We start from the raw sequence: 16,058 nt of genomic DNA, 5'->3' as shown, positions 1-16,058 counted from the left end.
ATGTTTTCTTGCAGAAAAACGAGGAAGCGAAAACTGGAAAGACCCATCAGAGCTTCCGTACTCACTTCTTACCGTATTTCTGTTGAACTCGCGTGTGGCAGTTTTTATAGTAAGTTAGCATTGTTTTACAGCATGTCAGAAAAAGGAGAAGTGGATTTAACTGGTGCCAAGCAGAATACTGGTGTTTGGCTCGTAAAGGTGAGTATATGCCAGCCACAAGCAAGTTTATAAATGAGCTAAAGACTAATTATTTTAAGATGACCGAAGCTAAATGTTAGCTTAGCACATTAGCGCTATATGTTATTACCATATCGGAGACTACAACATACTAAGGAGGTTGGCTTGGCGTGGCAAATAAATATTCAATTTGACCGAACATTGTAAAAATTAAGCTCTGCCGTAATAAAAATTTAGCTTAGATAATAAAAAGACTAATTACGTGAAAGCTTTATATTGTATTGTGTGTTCGTTGTTACTTGGACTTTACACGTTTCCATGGCAATTAAGAATTAAAATTGTTTTCATTAATGGATTCATCTGGATGAGCTGTGTTGTTTACTGTTACAATTTGCTTCATGTAATGTTTTTGTTGAAAGCTTAATTTAACAAGATTACATTCAAAATGATGAAGCCACGTTCATTATTTTACTGTGATTGATTTAGTAAAATATAATAAGGCCTCTGAATACGAAGTAGTGATGTTTAAAGACTTTATTACTGTATTACTGTATCTAAGTCTAATAGAATTAAATACTTGTTTTACGTACTTTTATAAGAAGGGTTAACTGGTTAACTAGTTTGGGTTTTACTTATTCAGCTGAATTATAAAGTCAAACCAGAATTTGAAAAATAAAGTGCACCTCAAACCAATAGTCATAATTTCTGTCCTCAGATTTTCCATTTGAACAAAAGGGGGAATATATATACACATTTAATTATACCAGATCAGTTGTTTTCAGAGGAAAAAAAACATCCTGGTTGATAAACACTCGTTTTTGGTTTTTGATTTTGCAGGTACCGAAGTACCTCTCTCAGCAATGGGCAAAAGCTACAGGAAGAGGCGAGGTCGGGAAAATCAGAATTTGCAAGTATGTGAAATTAGGCTTCCGTCTGCAAGGCATGCAAATGTGTGTGCTAATGATTTTACTGCGAGCTTCTTACGCTATATGGAAGCTTTTCCACTATATCCCACCCAGAAAATGCTTTATAGGAAACAACGCTGTTTATTATTATTATTGTTGTTGTTATTATTATTATTATTCTCAGATACAATAACTCCTGAAAGCACAGTGGCATAGGCAAGTGCAGGAAGAAAGAAGATTGGCACTTACTAAGTAGATAAAGAGAGGAAATTAAAACTGAAATGTGTAGACGGGTTTTTATTATGCCATAAGTGATGCATATCTTCTTGGCAGCCAGTTCAGTGAAATATTGTCTTTTGCTTTTATTTTAAAGAAAAGGAAACCAAGGAAAACCAGAGGTAAGTCACGTTTTATAGAACTATGCAGCATCCCACAAATACATACGTAACACATAAGGTACAAGACATGCTTTTATCATTTCCTTCTTGACAATCAAAAGTAAGAATGATCATAGTCGATTTAAAAGGTGACACAATGCTTTTGCCAAGAATAAGTTCACAAATTGTAATTTTTATACCTGGGTGTACACATCATTAACCTGTATTTCTACAACTCTTCAGATAAATCAGTCATATTTCTGTGTACATTTTGCAATTTAGAGTTTAACACCTATAAATAAGAGACTAGCTAAAAATGAAATGAAATAAGAACTGAATAAAAACTATTTGTTCAGTTCTTAGTGGTCTCAAAACTCCCACATGGCTGCTCCCTACAGGTATCTTTCACTTTAAATGAAGAGTTGACTACCATCGAAGGCATTGAAGACAAGACGGTTTCTGCACCTCGCGAGCATCCGTTCACCATGCAGTCCGTGGGGGGTCAGATGCTGACGGTCTTCACAGAGACTTCATCCGGTGAGTTTCTGATACGGAATGATTACTTGCGCTGAAATATGAGACACTCGGTTAACGCTCAATCATCCTTAGATTTCTGCGATGTAAAACATCTTCGCTGGTGAAGGCATCCATTCTGCTACCTGTGCATTCTTGCTCTATACGTCTTTCCCCTGCTTGTACTCCTCGCCTCCATGTGCCGAGAACAGACCTTTTCTTGAGTGAGACGTTGTCCACATTAATGAAACCGTACATACCAGTAACGTACCGCATACAGCGGATAAGCGAATACTCAAAAGAAAACAGCCGTCATAGTCTGTATCTTGTCTGCTTTGTGTTTTGTTTTGGTGAGAGCGCCGCCGTGTCTTTGTTTGATCGTGTGTCATTTATTGGTTTTTGATTCGCTTTTTAAGTCTACTGAGAGTAAAAGAAGTGGCTTTATTGTGGGAGCTGTTGCAGTGTCACTGAATCAGCACAAATCATCACTCAGTGTGGAGTTGATTTAATTTCTGCATGGGCTTCCGTGGTTTTAGTCTGGGCTTCAAATGCCTTTTTTTCCCCCTGCGAATGTTTTCAGGTTTGGTTTTATGTGCTCTTGGTGCTAATGGACTTGTGCTGCAGTTCTTTCCTTGACTGCAAACATCTGTGTCCATCTGTGTGTAATGGGCTGCACTGAAACACTGTAGAGGCTAAACACAGTTTGAACAACATATATTTTAATACCATGTGGATCTTTTTTTTTTTTTAACTTTACTATATATTTTTTAGAGCCTATAAAACAGACATAAACCTACATCATTTTCTAGCTCTGCATAAAGCCTTTTTTGAAATTCAGTTAATAAAATAAGCCTCTGTGCAGCCCTCTGGGTGTGTATCGGCGCTGATACACAGTGTCTGTTGCTTGCTTGCGTTAAGGTCTCTCTGGCTTCTGCTTGGTGGAATAATATGCAATGAAGCTGTGTGATTTAACATTTTCGTGTGGGACTAAACCCTGGCTATGGCTCTTATTGTTTAATCCCCTCCTCCCCTCGTTCTGCATCCCCCTGTGTTTTCATGTGTACCATCCCTCCCTTCCTGTAGGCCAGTCAGAAGAAAGATCTGATGGCAGCAGCTCAGGTTCGGGGGCAGGTCCAGGTGAGTCCTCCATTTTTGTAGAAAGCGAGAGCTCTGATCAAAGGAGTGGCGATCTTTAGAAACATCTGGAAGTTGTGGCGTTGCATCATGAAGCCATATAGAGACAACATTGGAGCTTGGAATATTTATATGGCGGTAACATTTAGGCTCTTCTGAAGCAGAACAAAGTCTTTATCCTGAAGAATTGTTGGACATACACTTGTGTTAATTGGTCCACACATTTTGATTTTGGTTGTGCTCAAAAATCAGTCCAAATGTCAAATGTGACTCATCATGAGCAGGTTATAGTTCTGTGTGTTGGTTGGTGAAGTTGTGGAAATCTTATAGAAAACTGTTTGGTTTGGATTTTAGTAAAAATGTTGTCATTGACTTGATGTGTGCTTTTCCTTCCAAACAGATTTTACTGAATGAAACAAGTTATAGAAAATTATGAAAACCTGTTGAATATTTATCTCTATACTAAGAAATATTCGTATATCTTTTTTTTTAATTGCTAGAACAGAAAATAATTCAATTGTACTTGAATAACAAATATCCACATTCGTCATCTTTTGTTTACTTAATAAATGAATGACAAATATGGATTTTGCAGCTGGGGAAAAATGTAGGGCATCCTACCCTCTATTGTTAGTCTCGCCCCCTTTGGTTGAAATATCTTCAGTGAAAAACGTATATAGCCAACTAACAGCGTTTGCCATTTATATGAGGAAAGTTTACCTCACAAAGATGCTTGAGGGGTGACTTGCAGCATCTCAATGGAACCAAGATGTGGACTTTTACCGGGCTCAGGCGCTTTCAGTTTCAAAATTGTTAACCAGTCATTGGTTGACTAATTAGTATGTTTGGGTAATTTTCATCCTGCAGTTCTGGTTATGTTTTTTTTTGTTTTGTTTATTTTGTTTTGTTTTTAACAGATGGTCTCACTTTTACCTCAGACATCCTTCGATACACTGTAGAATTGATTTTATATTCTGTGAACTGGCCAGGTCCTACTGCAGCCAAACTCTTCCACCTCCACGTTTCACAGCTGATAAGAGGTCAAATGACTGAACAACCAAATAATACTTTAATATCACAGCTTTCATTCATGTTGCATACACATCAGTGGAACTTAAAAATGGTTCCAGTATTGCAAGTGATGTAGTGAACAGAAGACAAGGCTTACAGGCCACGGTTGCTGCACAAGCTAGTGTGAGGCCATCTAGTACTTATTGCAGCTTTAGCCAGATTTTTTCCTTCAGACTGATTTTTTATTTTTATTTTTGTGCAAGTTGCAAAAGAACCTTCTGTTCTTAGCATCTCATCTGGTGTAATCTGTATCCATTTCGTTGTCCTGAACTTTGACTAAAACATTTTTAAACCGATTCATTCTGTTTGTTTCTATTCAGGATTTGACATAACTTTGCCATTTTTCAGATAAGATAGCCTTGGAGGGAGTGGTGGTGCAGAGAGCAGAATGCAGACCTGCTGTTAGTGAAAGCTACATGAAATTAAAGCGGTGAGTGTATTTTTTTCAGATTACACAAGGGTTAAAAAGCCAATACGTTCAAAAAACCGTTGCAGTTTTCTGTGAACTTCAGGTGTGTTTGTATTGTGCATGTCATATCTTACAGGCTACAAATTGAAGAGTCTTCCAAACCAGCGAGGTTGTCACAGCAGTTGTTGAAACCAGTCACCACCAACTACAAGCCTGTGGCCAACCACGAAAACAATGTAAAAAAATTAAAAACTTTTTTTTTTTCCTCATTCGTTTCGTTCTCACTCCTTTACTTCCACAAATTTTCAGGCCTCATGTAGAAATATGTCCACTTTTTGCAACACATGCGAGTTTATGTCTGGTAACTGAGCTCTGCTTACTTTTGCTGCAGCGTGAATACGAGCGGAAAAAGAAAGAGGAGGGCAAGAGAGCGAGATCTGACAAACAGCAAGTGCTGGACATGTTGTTTTCTGCGTTTGAGAAGCACCAGTACTACAACATCAAAGACCTGGTGGACATCACCAAACAGCCTGTGGTGAGAACACGACAGGAAAAATGTTATTAATGCTGAGGGATTTTAAAGAATCTTGTTTGTCCAGAAGATTGCTTTTATGGAAACAAACAAATGTTGCTGCAGATTTATTTTTGACTGTTTTCTATATTTGGTTGTCTTCACAGACATACCTGAAGGAAATCTTGCGTGATATTGGCATCTACAATGTTAAGGGGACACACAAGAACACCTGGGAACTCAAGCCGGAGTACAGACATTACCAAGCAGAGGAAAAAACTGATGAATAGTTTTTTAATTTGTAAACCCTTGTATTGTCACACAGGTTGTGACTTTGAGTTCCTATTTCTTTACACTAGGATTCAACATGAGAAGCAGTGAGAAGAGGTTTTTTGTTTTGTTACAGTTTCTGCACACATGACCCTCAGCTTGGCTTCCATAAGAGAACAGCAACAATGCTTACATTTGGAAATTTATTTCTAGGCTGCTTTTGATTAATTTTTTGTATAATATGGAAAATTGTAGTATTTTGACTGCAAGCAATTAACTTGTTATGGAACAGGGAGGCTATATACTAGTCACTGATTTTTGTCAAACGTTCACTGGAAAGTTTGGACCCAATTCTCACCTAAGAGATGCAAACGAGTGGCAGGTAAGTATTTTTATCCAAATGTGATTTGGATGGAACAAATCTTCTGCACTGGAAGTTTTACTGGGTTTTAAGTGTTTTACATTTGATTTATGTAATAAAGTTGTCAATGGAAGTATTTTGACATGTGAGAGCACAACATTACACCTCTGGAAACAAGTGCTGTCAAATACAGGTACATCTCAAAAATAATGTGAAGAAATTTTAAAATTTTCATCACTTATTTCTAAAAGTAAAACTTGATTAAAGACTGAACTATTTCAAACATTTATTTCTTGTAATCTTGATTATGACTGAGCTAATGAAACCCCAAAGTCAGTGTCTCACAAATTTACAACATTGTGAAGTCTTAATTAGCTAATCAATGTAAAATACCTACAAAGTAAACTCAAATGTTATTGCTGAACAAGGTCATTGTTCAGCAGTAAGTTAAGTGGAAGGAAAAGTGGGGTAGAGAAAAAGTTCAGTGACAACAGCCTTGTACATTTAGGTTTAGACTCAAGACAGTCATCAGCAGAGCCACTGGCTGATGCAGGGACTCATACAAGTGTAGGCCCTCCCAAGCAGAGTATAAACTGTGCACAATTATTTAGCAAGTGAGTTACTCATGTCATTTTCCAATTCCAAACTTGGATGCATAATGGATTTAAGAATACAGATTATGTATACCTGTATTGAGTGAGGGTGTGCATAATTATGCATTTTTCTTTAGGGCCAAAAAACAAGGGAAACGATTGAGAATGTGTGGCAGTTCTTAAAGGAAAAACCGTTTGCTGCTGCAGCCATCAGCAAAATTGAGACGATGACAAACTTGAGGGATCATCAATTACGGAACAGGGAGGCTATACTGGTCACTGATTTATCAAACGTTCACTGGAAAGTTTGGACCCAATTATTTGTTGGATAATTGTAAAATTTGAGCCATTTCTCTGAAATGAACAAAAAATCAGAATGAAAACATTTAGGGATTTGTAATTTTTTTATTACAAAAGCATGAAAACGCAAATCAGTCTTCAGAATGATGGAGACGATAAAATTCAAGTGACGCAGGACGACTGTAGAAACGCCTCACCCGTTTCCTGCAAGAGAAATCATTTTCAGTGGATGCATGAAGCAAATAGTCATCGAGCTCAGGAACATTCAACTCAATCATTTCTGGGACTGGCCATGTTTACACATTGGAAGTTGAATTTCTAGAAAAGGCAGTCTTTTACTGCAGTTGGACGAAATGTCTAAACTTTTAGGACTGTTTCTCAACCCTGGTCCTCACTGCCCCCCTGCTCTACACGTTTTAAATGTGCCTCTATTCCCAAACAGCTGATTCAAATGATTGCATGACTATCAAGTACTGCAGAATCCTGTTAATCACCCAGAGACAATTCAGGTGTGTGGCAGAAGGGAAATACCTAAAACATGCAGGACATGGGGGCAGTGAGGACCAGGGTTGAGAAACACCGTTTTAGGACTTGCGTCATACCCAGCAGGTTTAAATGTACTCCTCAATCTAATCTGGCTACTGTAACATTTAGCAGTCAGAAAACATGAGGAAGGTTCAGTTTAGCATCGCTATGCAAACCAAGAAGCCAAAGAAGTCTGCTTCAGGTCTATCAGTGGATGCAAATCAACGTCTCATCAAATACATTTAATTTGTGCTCACCTGCCGTCACACGCTGCTCACTGCTGCCGTTAAACGTCATCTCAACGTAACCTTTAAACAAGGGAAAGAGGAAAGTGAAGACTTAAAACTAGTGACATCATGAAGTACACCCATTGAGTTTATAATACAGAAACGGTAAAGTATGTTTTCCCCTCTTCAATCTGAGGCACCATTGAAAACAGGCGCGCAGAAAGCGCAGGGACGTTTACTGTTGCATCTGAAATAATAAAACCCAGGTTCTCTCACAACAGAGAGCCCGGGCTGTCAAAGATGCACGTCGTAACCAGCCGATAAAAATAAAGAGTCCCAGTAACAAGTGTACTTACAAAAATGACTGCTGCTCTTCAGAGTTCACCCATGGCGTATTTTGCTGAATCTATGCATGATGCTTGAATAGCCCGCTTCAACATCACTGATTAGATCAATGCACTAAAGCCTGAGACAGTCATCATCCAACATCTGGTCCGTAGAGGTAACCGTCCAATGATATGCGATTAGCTGGGGGGTAAAAGACAAAAAGAGCATTTACATTATACACAAACAACTTGGGGTTGGTTACTGTAGTTTATGGGTGATTTAAATGGACGAGAAGTTGCTATAGTCTGCAGCAATTGTTCATAAAACAGTCGACCCCCCAAAAAAAATTTACAAATCTCTCACTACATGCTTGTAGTGAGACTTGCATAGGTTTGGAGCAGATTAAATGCTGTATAAGCTTATGTACTGCTGAAAAATTTGCCTTGAGCAGATTGGGAGGGTCAGAAAGAATCTTTACAGTAATAACAGGCAACAGGAAGCTCCCTCAAATCGACACACTATTGGTTTAAAAACCCACCACTCCAAGCTAACAAACTTTCGACAAACTGAAATTAGCCAATAGATGAAATTCAGGCACAATTTCGTAGCATGTATTTAATTACCAGGACCGAACATATCTTGTTAGCTTCCTACAATGTGGAGCTAGCTACTTTCCACGTGGTTGTTGGTTAATGAAATAAAAACTCACTATCATTGTCAAAGGACTTTCTTATTTGGCCAAAAGAATTGTTCGGAAATACTTACCGAGCAACTTGACATTTGAAGCAACTAGATTGATAATCTTGTAAAGCATTGTGAACTCCTGCAAGCTTCTCACAGCGACCAGCTACAGAAAAGGACGCTAGCGCTTTAGCTTCCAGGTTTTATAGGTTTCTCGTTGATGTTCGTTTCGCCCCCTTGTGGACGAAAAGAAAAATTTTATCAACCCCCACCGCCCCCTAGTGTTCACAGAAGGGGTTGCCTGAAATAATGTCTTAATCAATTCAGTTAACGAAAGCTTTTTATCGACTTATTTACTTGATTATCTGATTGCTTTGATGATTTTGTGGTAGGTAAATCATATATTAACATTTGTAATAGTGATAATATGCGACAGCAGGGATATAAATAGCAGTCGTTAATGATAAAATAATATGTTTCAAGTGAAAACATGAAAGTCTGATAATATAAATAATATTTTAAAAAAAAATGTTTACGACATATTTAGATCACGAGGCACACATGCTCGCGCAGGAGACGCGCTCCCGTCTCCCTTGATCATTTTGTGAGAGCACATCACACTCTTTAATTGGACTCCGCCAGCCAGCGAAAGTAGTCTCTCTGCTGCTTCCCATGGATATAAGTGAAGGCACGCTGGCATCCAGGAAGACTTAAATAAAGGTAACCATAGCTCTCATTGTACAAGAGGACTGTTTGTGTTTAATATCTATGTTATGTTTTCCATCAGTGAGCGAAAATAACCTTTTAAAAAAGGACGGTAACGGTCTCAAAATACTCTACAAGAAACACAACGAGTAGAGTTCCCTGAAATAATGCTCAAATCTAATGTATGCCTTTTTATTTCTCTTAAAGGCGGTACAGACCAGAGAAGGACTCCAGCTATGTTCAGAGCAGTGTTCGGAAATAAGAAGGAAGGAGGAGGGAAAAAAGGAGACAAAAAGAGCCAGAAAAATGCAGGTAACAGTAAAACTACTGATACATTAAAAGTCGAAGAGAAACTTGTACAAATGCACTGGTATTTCCAAGTCTTTTTTTTCTGTTGGATTTTCATGCTGAATCTAGTATTCATATAAGAAAATATATTTGTACATTATTAAAGGTCTTGTTTTATTTGCTGACAATATTCAGGTTCTCTCCTCCTGGGTGAGGCAAAAGGAGCCATTTCAATTAGCCTAATTCATCAGTGTGTTCTGTCCTTCACACGGTGTCCCGCTGATTTTATTTTAAGTGTGTCAGTCAAAGTTGGATTGGGCTAGGCAAACATCATGACCTACTAAACAAAATCCAAAAGAATTTGTGAGAGGTTGTACAAAGCAGATAAGGTTAACCTGCAGAGATGCTGCACACACTGAATGTTTTGTGTCGCTGTCAGTGAATTAGCAGCTCTCGCATCTTTGGCATGCTCTGGAAGTCCTATGTATTTTTCAGAGGCTGAACTTGTAAACTCGCAGCAGTACAGAGAAGATTTCAGCGTGCACGGTGAAGATACATGAACATAAGTAGAGCTCGGCATTAGAGCAACCATGTTGCTCATTAATATTTAATATTGCGCTGCTCTGGGAAGCAAAGAACAGAGAGGAGGACAGAGAACTGTGTCAGTCTCATTAAATTCATATAGTGGGTTTACAGTACGCGCTGGCATGACTCCAAAAAACGACCACTTCATCTCGTCTTGTCTCTGGTGATCTTGTGGATTTACACTAACTTATTTATAGCATATCTTCCTAGTTTACACATCATACTAATGGCTTACTAAAGACTGATTTATTACGAAACTACCCGCACCATTTTAACATTTTAATTATACATTTTAATTAGAATTTAGAGTATTGCTTGATCTCATTCAGTTTCAAGCCTAGGCTTAGATGTTTTAGTTGCAATCAACATTATAATGTTACTATTATGAACTGATGTATGATTATTCCCTAAGGAGGGATATAGCCATCTTCCTGGTCAAAGGTCTGGCTAATCAACACCTTTTCAAATCTATCCCATGCAGGTGTCGAGGTGCACATGCCCTGCATTCAGCAAAGAGGCAGCGGCCAGCGTGCCACTCATCACCACGGCCATAATGGCAGGCATTTAAATCGGAAGAGATTGACTAAGGGCGTGTCCATTTCTTTACCGTCCTCCCCGCTTCTCCCTCGCCAGGGCGACATAGTATCCTCCCAGTCCTGCGTCAAGTTCCAAGGTGGGTCGCTATTAAAGTAATCAACACAAAGCAACGTCTTGGTGACAAAGATCTGTGCGTAAGGGACTCGCTGTAAAGGGAGCGAGATGCTTTTGCATGGCTCCGCTTTGTTAAGCAGGGAGCTTCAGTGCGTTCACTTGTTCCATACATGACAGAAAGTACAAGTGCAGGTCCTCAGGGTCCAAAAAACACGAGACAGATTGTCAGAGTTAATAATTCAGAGAAACAACTGAAGGCGATGCCCCCCAATTAGGTTGCTCAATGTCAGGGCATTTTATTGTTTTGGATCTGCACACTAAATATTCTGGGAATTGATGAGAGTACTCAAAGCAAATACAGTTTTGACTATAGTTTGCTTAAGATCACATGGGTTTTGTGTATTGGTGGATGTAGTTTTTGATAGTTTACAGTGTTTTTTTAAAATCTTTCTTTTTTTTCCACATGAGATAAAAAGTTAACGAAAAAAGCTCTTTAAAACATATTTTCCTGGTTGTTGTAAAGTGCAGTTTAAATAAATAATCCTAATCTCTGCTTAAATGAGTTAGAATCCTGAATATAAAAGAAAGGGTGGAGCACATCTTGTGTTAAAAATAGGTCAAAGACTCCTTGATGTAACCATCTTCTTATTTCTTAGTTTCTGCAAGCCCGTCTCCTCTCTTCTCCTCCTCTTCCCTCCCAAACTGCAAAGCAAAATCAGGAGCCGAGGGAGTGACACAGAGTGAAGAAGATGAGACAGCGAGCACTTAAGAAAAGAGTCCTACTTGCACAGTTTGATCATGCCTGTCATCAGAGCAGTATTTCTAAATCCGTGCAGCTGTCTTCTGTCAGACAAATTATCAGTGTTAATTTTGGTCGAAATTGCAAATGCTGCAAAGATTTCCAGGAAGTGCACCCTTGCTTAAAGCCTCTCCGACAGGATCCTTGCTTGCAGCTGGATTTTAAGGAACGTGTTAATGTTTTGAAAGTGAATTTTTTTGTGTCGATCTCTTTGTCACAAACTGGAAGAATGAAAAGACCGTACAGTTTGCAAGCAAAGGAACTTTAAAATGAGCACATTTCTTGAGTAAGTTCAAAAACTAATGTATCAGGGATGCCTTACATTAGGAGAAACAGTAGGTGGCAGTATCTTTTAGCAAGTCCAGCTAGCCATTCAGAAAAAAAAAGTCCTATTGCATTTCATTGCATGAATCCTTGCCGCAGCCTGAGCAAATAGGAAGGGAAAATTACAGCAAATTAACGTCCGTAGCGCCCGAGCCCCCCCAAATCCTTTGGCGGCCGTGTACAATCAGATATAACTACAGTGTGTTTACTCTGCAGAGTTTTCCCTCAGTCTGTCGACATGCACGATTCAAACGGTCACTTCCCCCCCTGAGAATACCAAATTAGCACACTCCCGTGTTTGCAAACGCCTCATCCCTGAGCGACTCATCTCCTCTCCAGGAGAACCTGCTTCCAACAATCCTGAGATGCTGATGCATAATTTGAGACACACCCACACACATGAGAGGGCACAGATTCCCCTACCGCACGCAGACACACACTCACACACACACGCAGCCACACAGCAGAGGCATTAATATGTCATAGATAAACACCCACTATGGTGTGAATAACGTTTGCATGCGTGGCCCTCACTGTGTACGTTCTGCTGTATACTCCTGGGACACAATTCAAAATTTTGCACCGCAGATCTCATCTGGGTAGGCTTAATCTCCCTGCCTCTCTCTCTCTCCCTCTCTCACACTCCTTCTCCCTCATTCTCGCTCACTTTCTTTCATCCCTCCCTTTCTCCACCCTCCAATCCCTGCCTCCCACCCTGGCTTGCTCTTCCTCCCTCTCCCTCCTGCCTCTCCGCCGTGGCCAAAGGACGGGCGAGGAAGCCGGAGTATGTGGACGGCTCTTCCAGTACGAGAGAAGCTCTCATCTTTGCTTCCTGCCGTGGCAAGCCGGACCACAGAGGTGAGAACGGGAGCCCATGGGCGTGTTTTTAGCATCGTGTCTGTTTTTTTTTGTCCAGGTACTGATCAATGAAGCTGAATAAGAGTCCGAGTGGGGGCTGAGGCAGGGGAATGAATGAGGTGAAATAGAAAAAAGAAAGTGTGTTTTGTCTGCGTGCTAGTTACACCCCCGAAGGCTTTAAAATAAGTTTTTCTCAAAGATGTGTGTATGTGTGTAGGGCAAAAATTGTCTTTGTGGTTTCAAGCGACGAGCTCTTTTGTCTTCCGAGTCCTCACTAAATTTTGTTTGCGCAGATTTTGCTACATCAAAGCCGTCGTGGTGTAAATACACCTCCTTGAGCTTTTTTTTTTTTCCTTGTGTTTTTGACCAGAGGGCTACCCTTAGGCTAAACAGATTTCGTGAGGCATCTTCCCTTCCCAGTTGCCAGGCACCTCTCAGCTTCCCGTTTCCATTGGCAACTGCCAGGTGGTTTGATGAATAGTACTGGACATGCAGAAATGTCCTCATGTTACTCCAGATTGGACTATGCTTACTGAAAGGAAACTTTTCCTCCCTATGCACCTCTTTAAAGTGCACATATTCAACTAAGTTTTCTGCTGCCTGTTGAGGTGTGAAACATGCAAAACCAAAAATGGTGAAGCTTGCCTCTTGAAATCAGCCTTAATTTTCTTCCAATTACAGTCTTGTCATTGACATATTGTGCGGTATAAAATAATAAAATATATATATATATATATATATAACAAAAAGTAATGTGGTGTGGGATCTTCAAATGGAAAGCAGAATGAGAAAGTAGCAGTGGAGGGAGTGAGAAATGAATGTGATGTCTTTACGAAAAGATGTTTGTGAGGAGGAGTGAACTGTTCCTGTAATCCGTGATGCTCCGTCATCCTGTTTTTTTTTTTTTTGTGTTTTGTTTTTTTTGGGGGGGGGTTTATGCCTACTCAGTATTCATGTGACTCAGCTGATCAGTACATACATGTGGTAAGATGACGTAGTAAAGTAACGGTGGGCACAGAGATGTACAAATGCAGCAACTCTGCTATAGCCTTTTGTTGCTGAGGTGTTGAGCACACGCCTCGGATGGGCTGGGGTCACGGCGTGAGGGGAGGCTTAAGCAGTGATGAATGAATGCAGCACATGGCTTGTGTCGGCCCAGTTTTCTCCCGGAGAAACGGTGGCAGGCGAGAGCCGGAGCTCTCCGCTGAGTTCATTGAAATTCGCCGCCCGTCTCTCGACAGAGAGCACCTGGCAGGCGTGAAACGCGGGGAACCTCACACAACCTCCCGCCGCTGCCCCAACCGGGGGACTGGAGAGCCACTGTTTGTGGACTCATAACTGGTGCAGCTGGGGGTTGACAAGGGAGCTCCATACTGACCTGTGGATGCATACATATCTTGCAGGTGTGGGAACCTCACACGAGCAAAACGGAGCTAAAATGGGCGGCGTCTGTCTTCTTTTGGCTGTCGTTGTCCCGTTTCGCCGTTATTAACCAAGTATTGATTTTGTGTGTCCCTATCAGACCTCCACGTGGAGCCCCACCTCGGCTCCTCCCTTTCTACCCAGGAACTGATGACCAGACTATGTTTCTTATTGGGCGAAGCAACGGGCAGCACAGCTAGCTCTCCTATGGAGGACAGGAGGGAAAAGAAGGTGGGATGTGCATTGATTTACAGCCCTCTCTGAGGTCATTAAGAATGAAAAATATAGATTTTTTTTTGCCTTTCTCTTCTTCTCTTTTAAATAGAGCCATTTTATGAAGATAATCTACACAAAAGTAGATTTTTACATTTTTTTTTTATCATCGTCCACAGAGCTCCATTTGTACTCTGCATCCGACAGGTTTTAACCCCTCTGTGAGTCTCTGTGCCTTTGCCTTGCTCAGCCTTGGCCCATTTTCTCAGCCTCATTCCACCACCTGAGCTCCAGATTCAGTCAGCTTTGCAGAGATAGCACGGTTCATGTGAGGAATGTGGGTTGTCCTGGCTAAGATAGATGAGGCTTTGGTACAAAGGGAATAACAAGGAGCTGTTTAAGCTCCGCCGCTTTGCCTCCCAACAGTTTCTGTGTTGCAGAAACGTTGCATCAGTAATGAGGAGACTGTAAATCCACTCAATTAAAGGAAAGGGTAAGGAATTTTCAGCCGGGGTTAGTTTTGCTTCTTCTTCTAAAACTTTGCAGTTTAGGACCAAAATCTCCCAGGATGTGTGATAAAAGCAAGTGAGGATGTGTATTTATTGATTTTTGCAATGAGGGTTTTTATCCCTGTGGTTTTGACTTTGCATACATTTGTGGATTTGTATGCTATAATAAACTTTTTATGCTCAAAATATATTTATTTAACAGATTTATTCTCCGTTTTGGTAGTGTCCTGTACTTAAATTATGTCGGCTTAGCATAGTAAATTATAATATTGCCTCGTTACAGCTATAAAAACTATTCACTATCAGATTTGTCTATTTTCCTTTTGATCTGAGTGAAGCAGCAGCATGGTAGAACTTTGATTTGGGAGTAAATTGCATATTTCTATAGTAACTAAATTAGTTTTCATGATGAAAACTGAAAAATGATATATTTTGATTCCTATCTGACTGTTTCTTTAAACGTCCTCCTTCCCATGCACTACATGAAGGCAAGTGCTGTCACATGGATGGGATTCTTGTTAAAAAGGATGATGGATTATGGAATTAATTTATCATCATTTTGAAATAGAAGAAATCCACTTAAACTGTGAATGTTTGCTTCCTTAACTGTTCCAGGGGAGTTTCCTGCAGGCATGAAGAGTCACAGGAACTCCAGAGTCTGATCATTACAACAAAAGTTAACGTCTACAGATTCTTACTGCTTCTTCTTCGTCTTATTTAGTCTCTGGAGAGATTATGGAACACATTTTACTTTTGCCTCAAAAATTATGATGCAAACAACATTCTTGTTGCTTTAAACATGACCAAATCAGACGTGTTTACGTCACATTTTTACATTGTAAACGAAAAGGTATTTACCACGTTCTGCAAATATTTTGTGTTAAAAACATGCAACAAGTTCCAGTATCTCATTTAAAAAAATACACCTTTATAGACAAAGTGTAAAACTAAGTGCACCCATATAAAATTGGGTATCTGGTTACATTTACTCTGTTACATTTACATGAGCAACTTTTTTTGAGGAAAAAAAACAAACTTTGAGGAATAATTTTACTATGCTGTACTTTTTACTTTTAGTTCAGTAATTTTACTATGAAGTATTGCTACTGTTAGTTGAGTAAAATTTGTGGATTGTCTACCCACTGAATGAAAAACAAACATGTTTAATCAAAAACTTACCAGACACACACCTGCAGTTCGTAAGTTTTATATTGAAAGAAACTGATTTGAAAAAAAAACCCAATCTTTTGCTTGATTTTGTTATTTTTTGTTACTTCCATAAATTATTGTCATCTTGGTCCTTAATATATCAAAATTTCCATT

General features: G+C 39.6%; 2 protein-coding genes, 1 long non-coding RNA gene and 2 other non-coding genes across 6 annotated transcripts in view; 2 read left to right on the top strand and 3 right to left on the bottom strand.

Annotated features, from left to right (window-relative positions):
* Nucleotides 1-42: 42 nt before the first annotated feature.
* On the top strand, nucleotides 43-6,017 carry LOC103461997 (general transcription factor IIF subunit 2). Of its 2 annotated transcripts, XM_008404429.3 has the most exons (9): nucleotides 43-198; nucleotides 1,015-1,088; nucleotides 1,456-1,480; nucleotides 1,858-1,996; nucleotides 3,056-3,109; nucleotides 4,526-4,607; nucleotides 4,723-4,822; nucleotides 4,978-5,121; nucleotides 5,265-6,017. In XM_008404429.3, exons 1-9 carry the CDS (start codon nucleotides 133-135, stop codon nucleotides 5,385-5,387), a joined length of 807 nt encoding a protein of 268 aa, XP_008402651.1. In that variant the 5' UTR covers nucleotides 43-132; the 3' UTR covers nucleotides 5,388-6,017. The 2 variants fall into 2 exon arrangements, with proteins under 2 accessions (XP_008402651.1, XP_008402652.1); XM_008404430.3 differs by lacking the exon at nucleotides 3,056-3,109.
* Nucleotides 6,018-6,706: 689 nt separating this feature from the next.
* LOC103461998 (uncharacterized) lies at nucleotides 6,707-8,620 on the bottom strand. Its single transcript, XR_533254.3, has 4 exons — nucleotides 8,466-8,620; nucleotides 7,730-7,901; nucleotides 7,404-7,454; nucleotides 6,707-6,825 (listed from the first exon to the last, which is right to left on the bottom strand). It is a non-coding gene; the product is annotated as an uncharacterized LOC103461998 (long non-coding RNA).
* Nucleotides 7,235-7,366, bottom strand: LOC145551234 (small nucleolar RNA SNORA31). Its single transcript, XR_014087072.1, has one exon. It is a non-coding gene; the product is annotated as a small nucleolar RNA SNORA31 (small nucleolar RNA).
* LOC145551235 (small nucleolar RNA SNORA31) lies at nucleotides 7,544-7,679 on the bottom strand. Its single transcript, XR_014087073.1, has one exon. It is a non-coding gene; the product is annotated as a small nucleolar RNA SNORA31 (small nucleolar RNA).
* A 368-nt stretch (nucleotides 8,621-8,988) lies between the features above and the next one.
* LOC103462298 (protein TANC1-like) overlaps nucleotides 8,989-16,058 on the top strand; it is a 43,813-nt gene continuing 36,743 nt past the window's right edge. Inside the window, exons 1-5 of the mRNA XM_081605111.1 lie at nucleotides 8,989-9,101; nucleotides 9,294-9,398; nucleotides 10,441-10,632; nucleotides 12,499-12,591; nucleotides 14,114-14,244. Coding sequence (XP_081461237.1) covers nucleotides 9,323-9,398; nucleotides 10,441-10,632; nucleotides 12,499-12,591; nucleotides 14,114-14,244 — 492 coding nt within the window. The 5' untranslated portion in view covers nucleotides 8,989-9,101; nucleotides 9,294-9,322. The remainder of the gene's footprint in view (nucleotides 9,102-9,293; nucleotides 9,399-10,440; nucleotides 10,633-12,498; nucleotides 12,592-14,113; nucleotides 14,245-16,058) is intronic.

Source organism: Poecilia reticulata, chromosome 3 (assembly GCF_904066995.2).
Source record: "Poecilia reticulata chromosome 3, P_reticulata-male-v2, whole genome shotgun sequence".
In the NCBI taxonomy this organism is placed as follows: domain Eukaryota; kingdom Metazoa; phylum Chordata; class Actinopteri; order Cyprinodontiformes; family Poeciliidae; genus Poecilia; species Poecilia reticulata.
The sequence above is the reverse complement of the archived record's forward strand: the minus strand, read 5'-3'. Positions and strand labels throughout refer to the sequence as shown.

Excerpts from the sequence above, each read along its gene's own strand:
- LOC103461997 (XM_008404429.3), top strand. The coding sequence starts at position 133 with ATGTCAGAAAAAGGAGAAGTGGATTTAACTGGTGCCAAGCAGAATACT. Across the intron at positions 199-1,014 it reads CTGGTGTTTGGCTCGTAAAG|GTACCGAAGTACCTCTCTCA; the intron begins GTGAGTATATGC and ends TTGATTTTGCAG. Across the intron at positions 4,608-4,722 it reads AGCTACATGAAATTAAAGCG|GCTACAAATTGAAGAGTCTT; the intron begins GTGAGTGTATTT and ends CATATCTTACAG.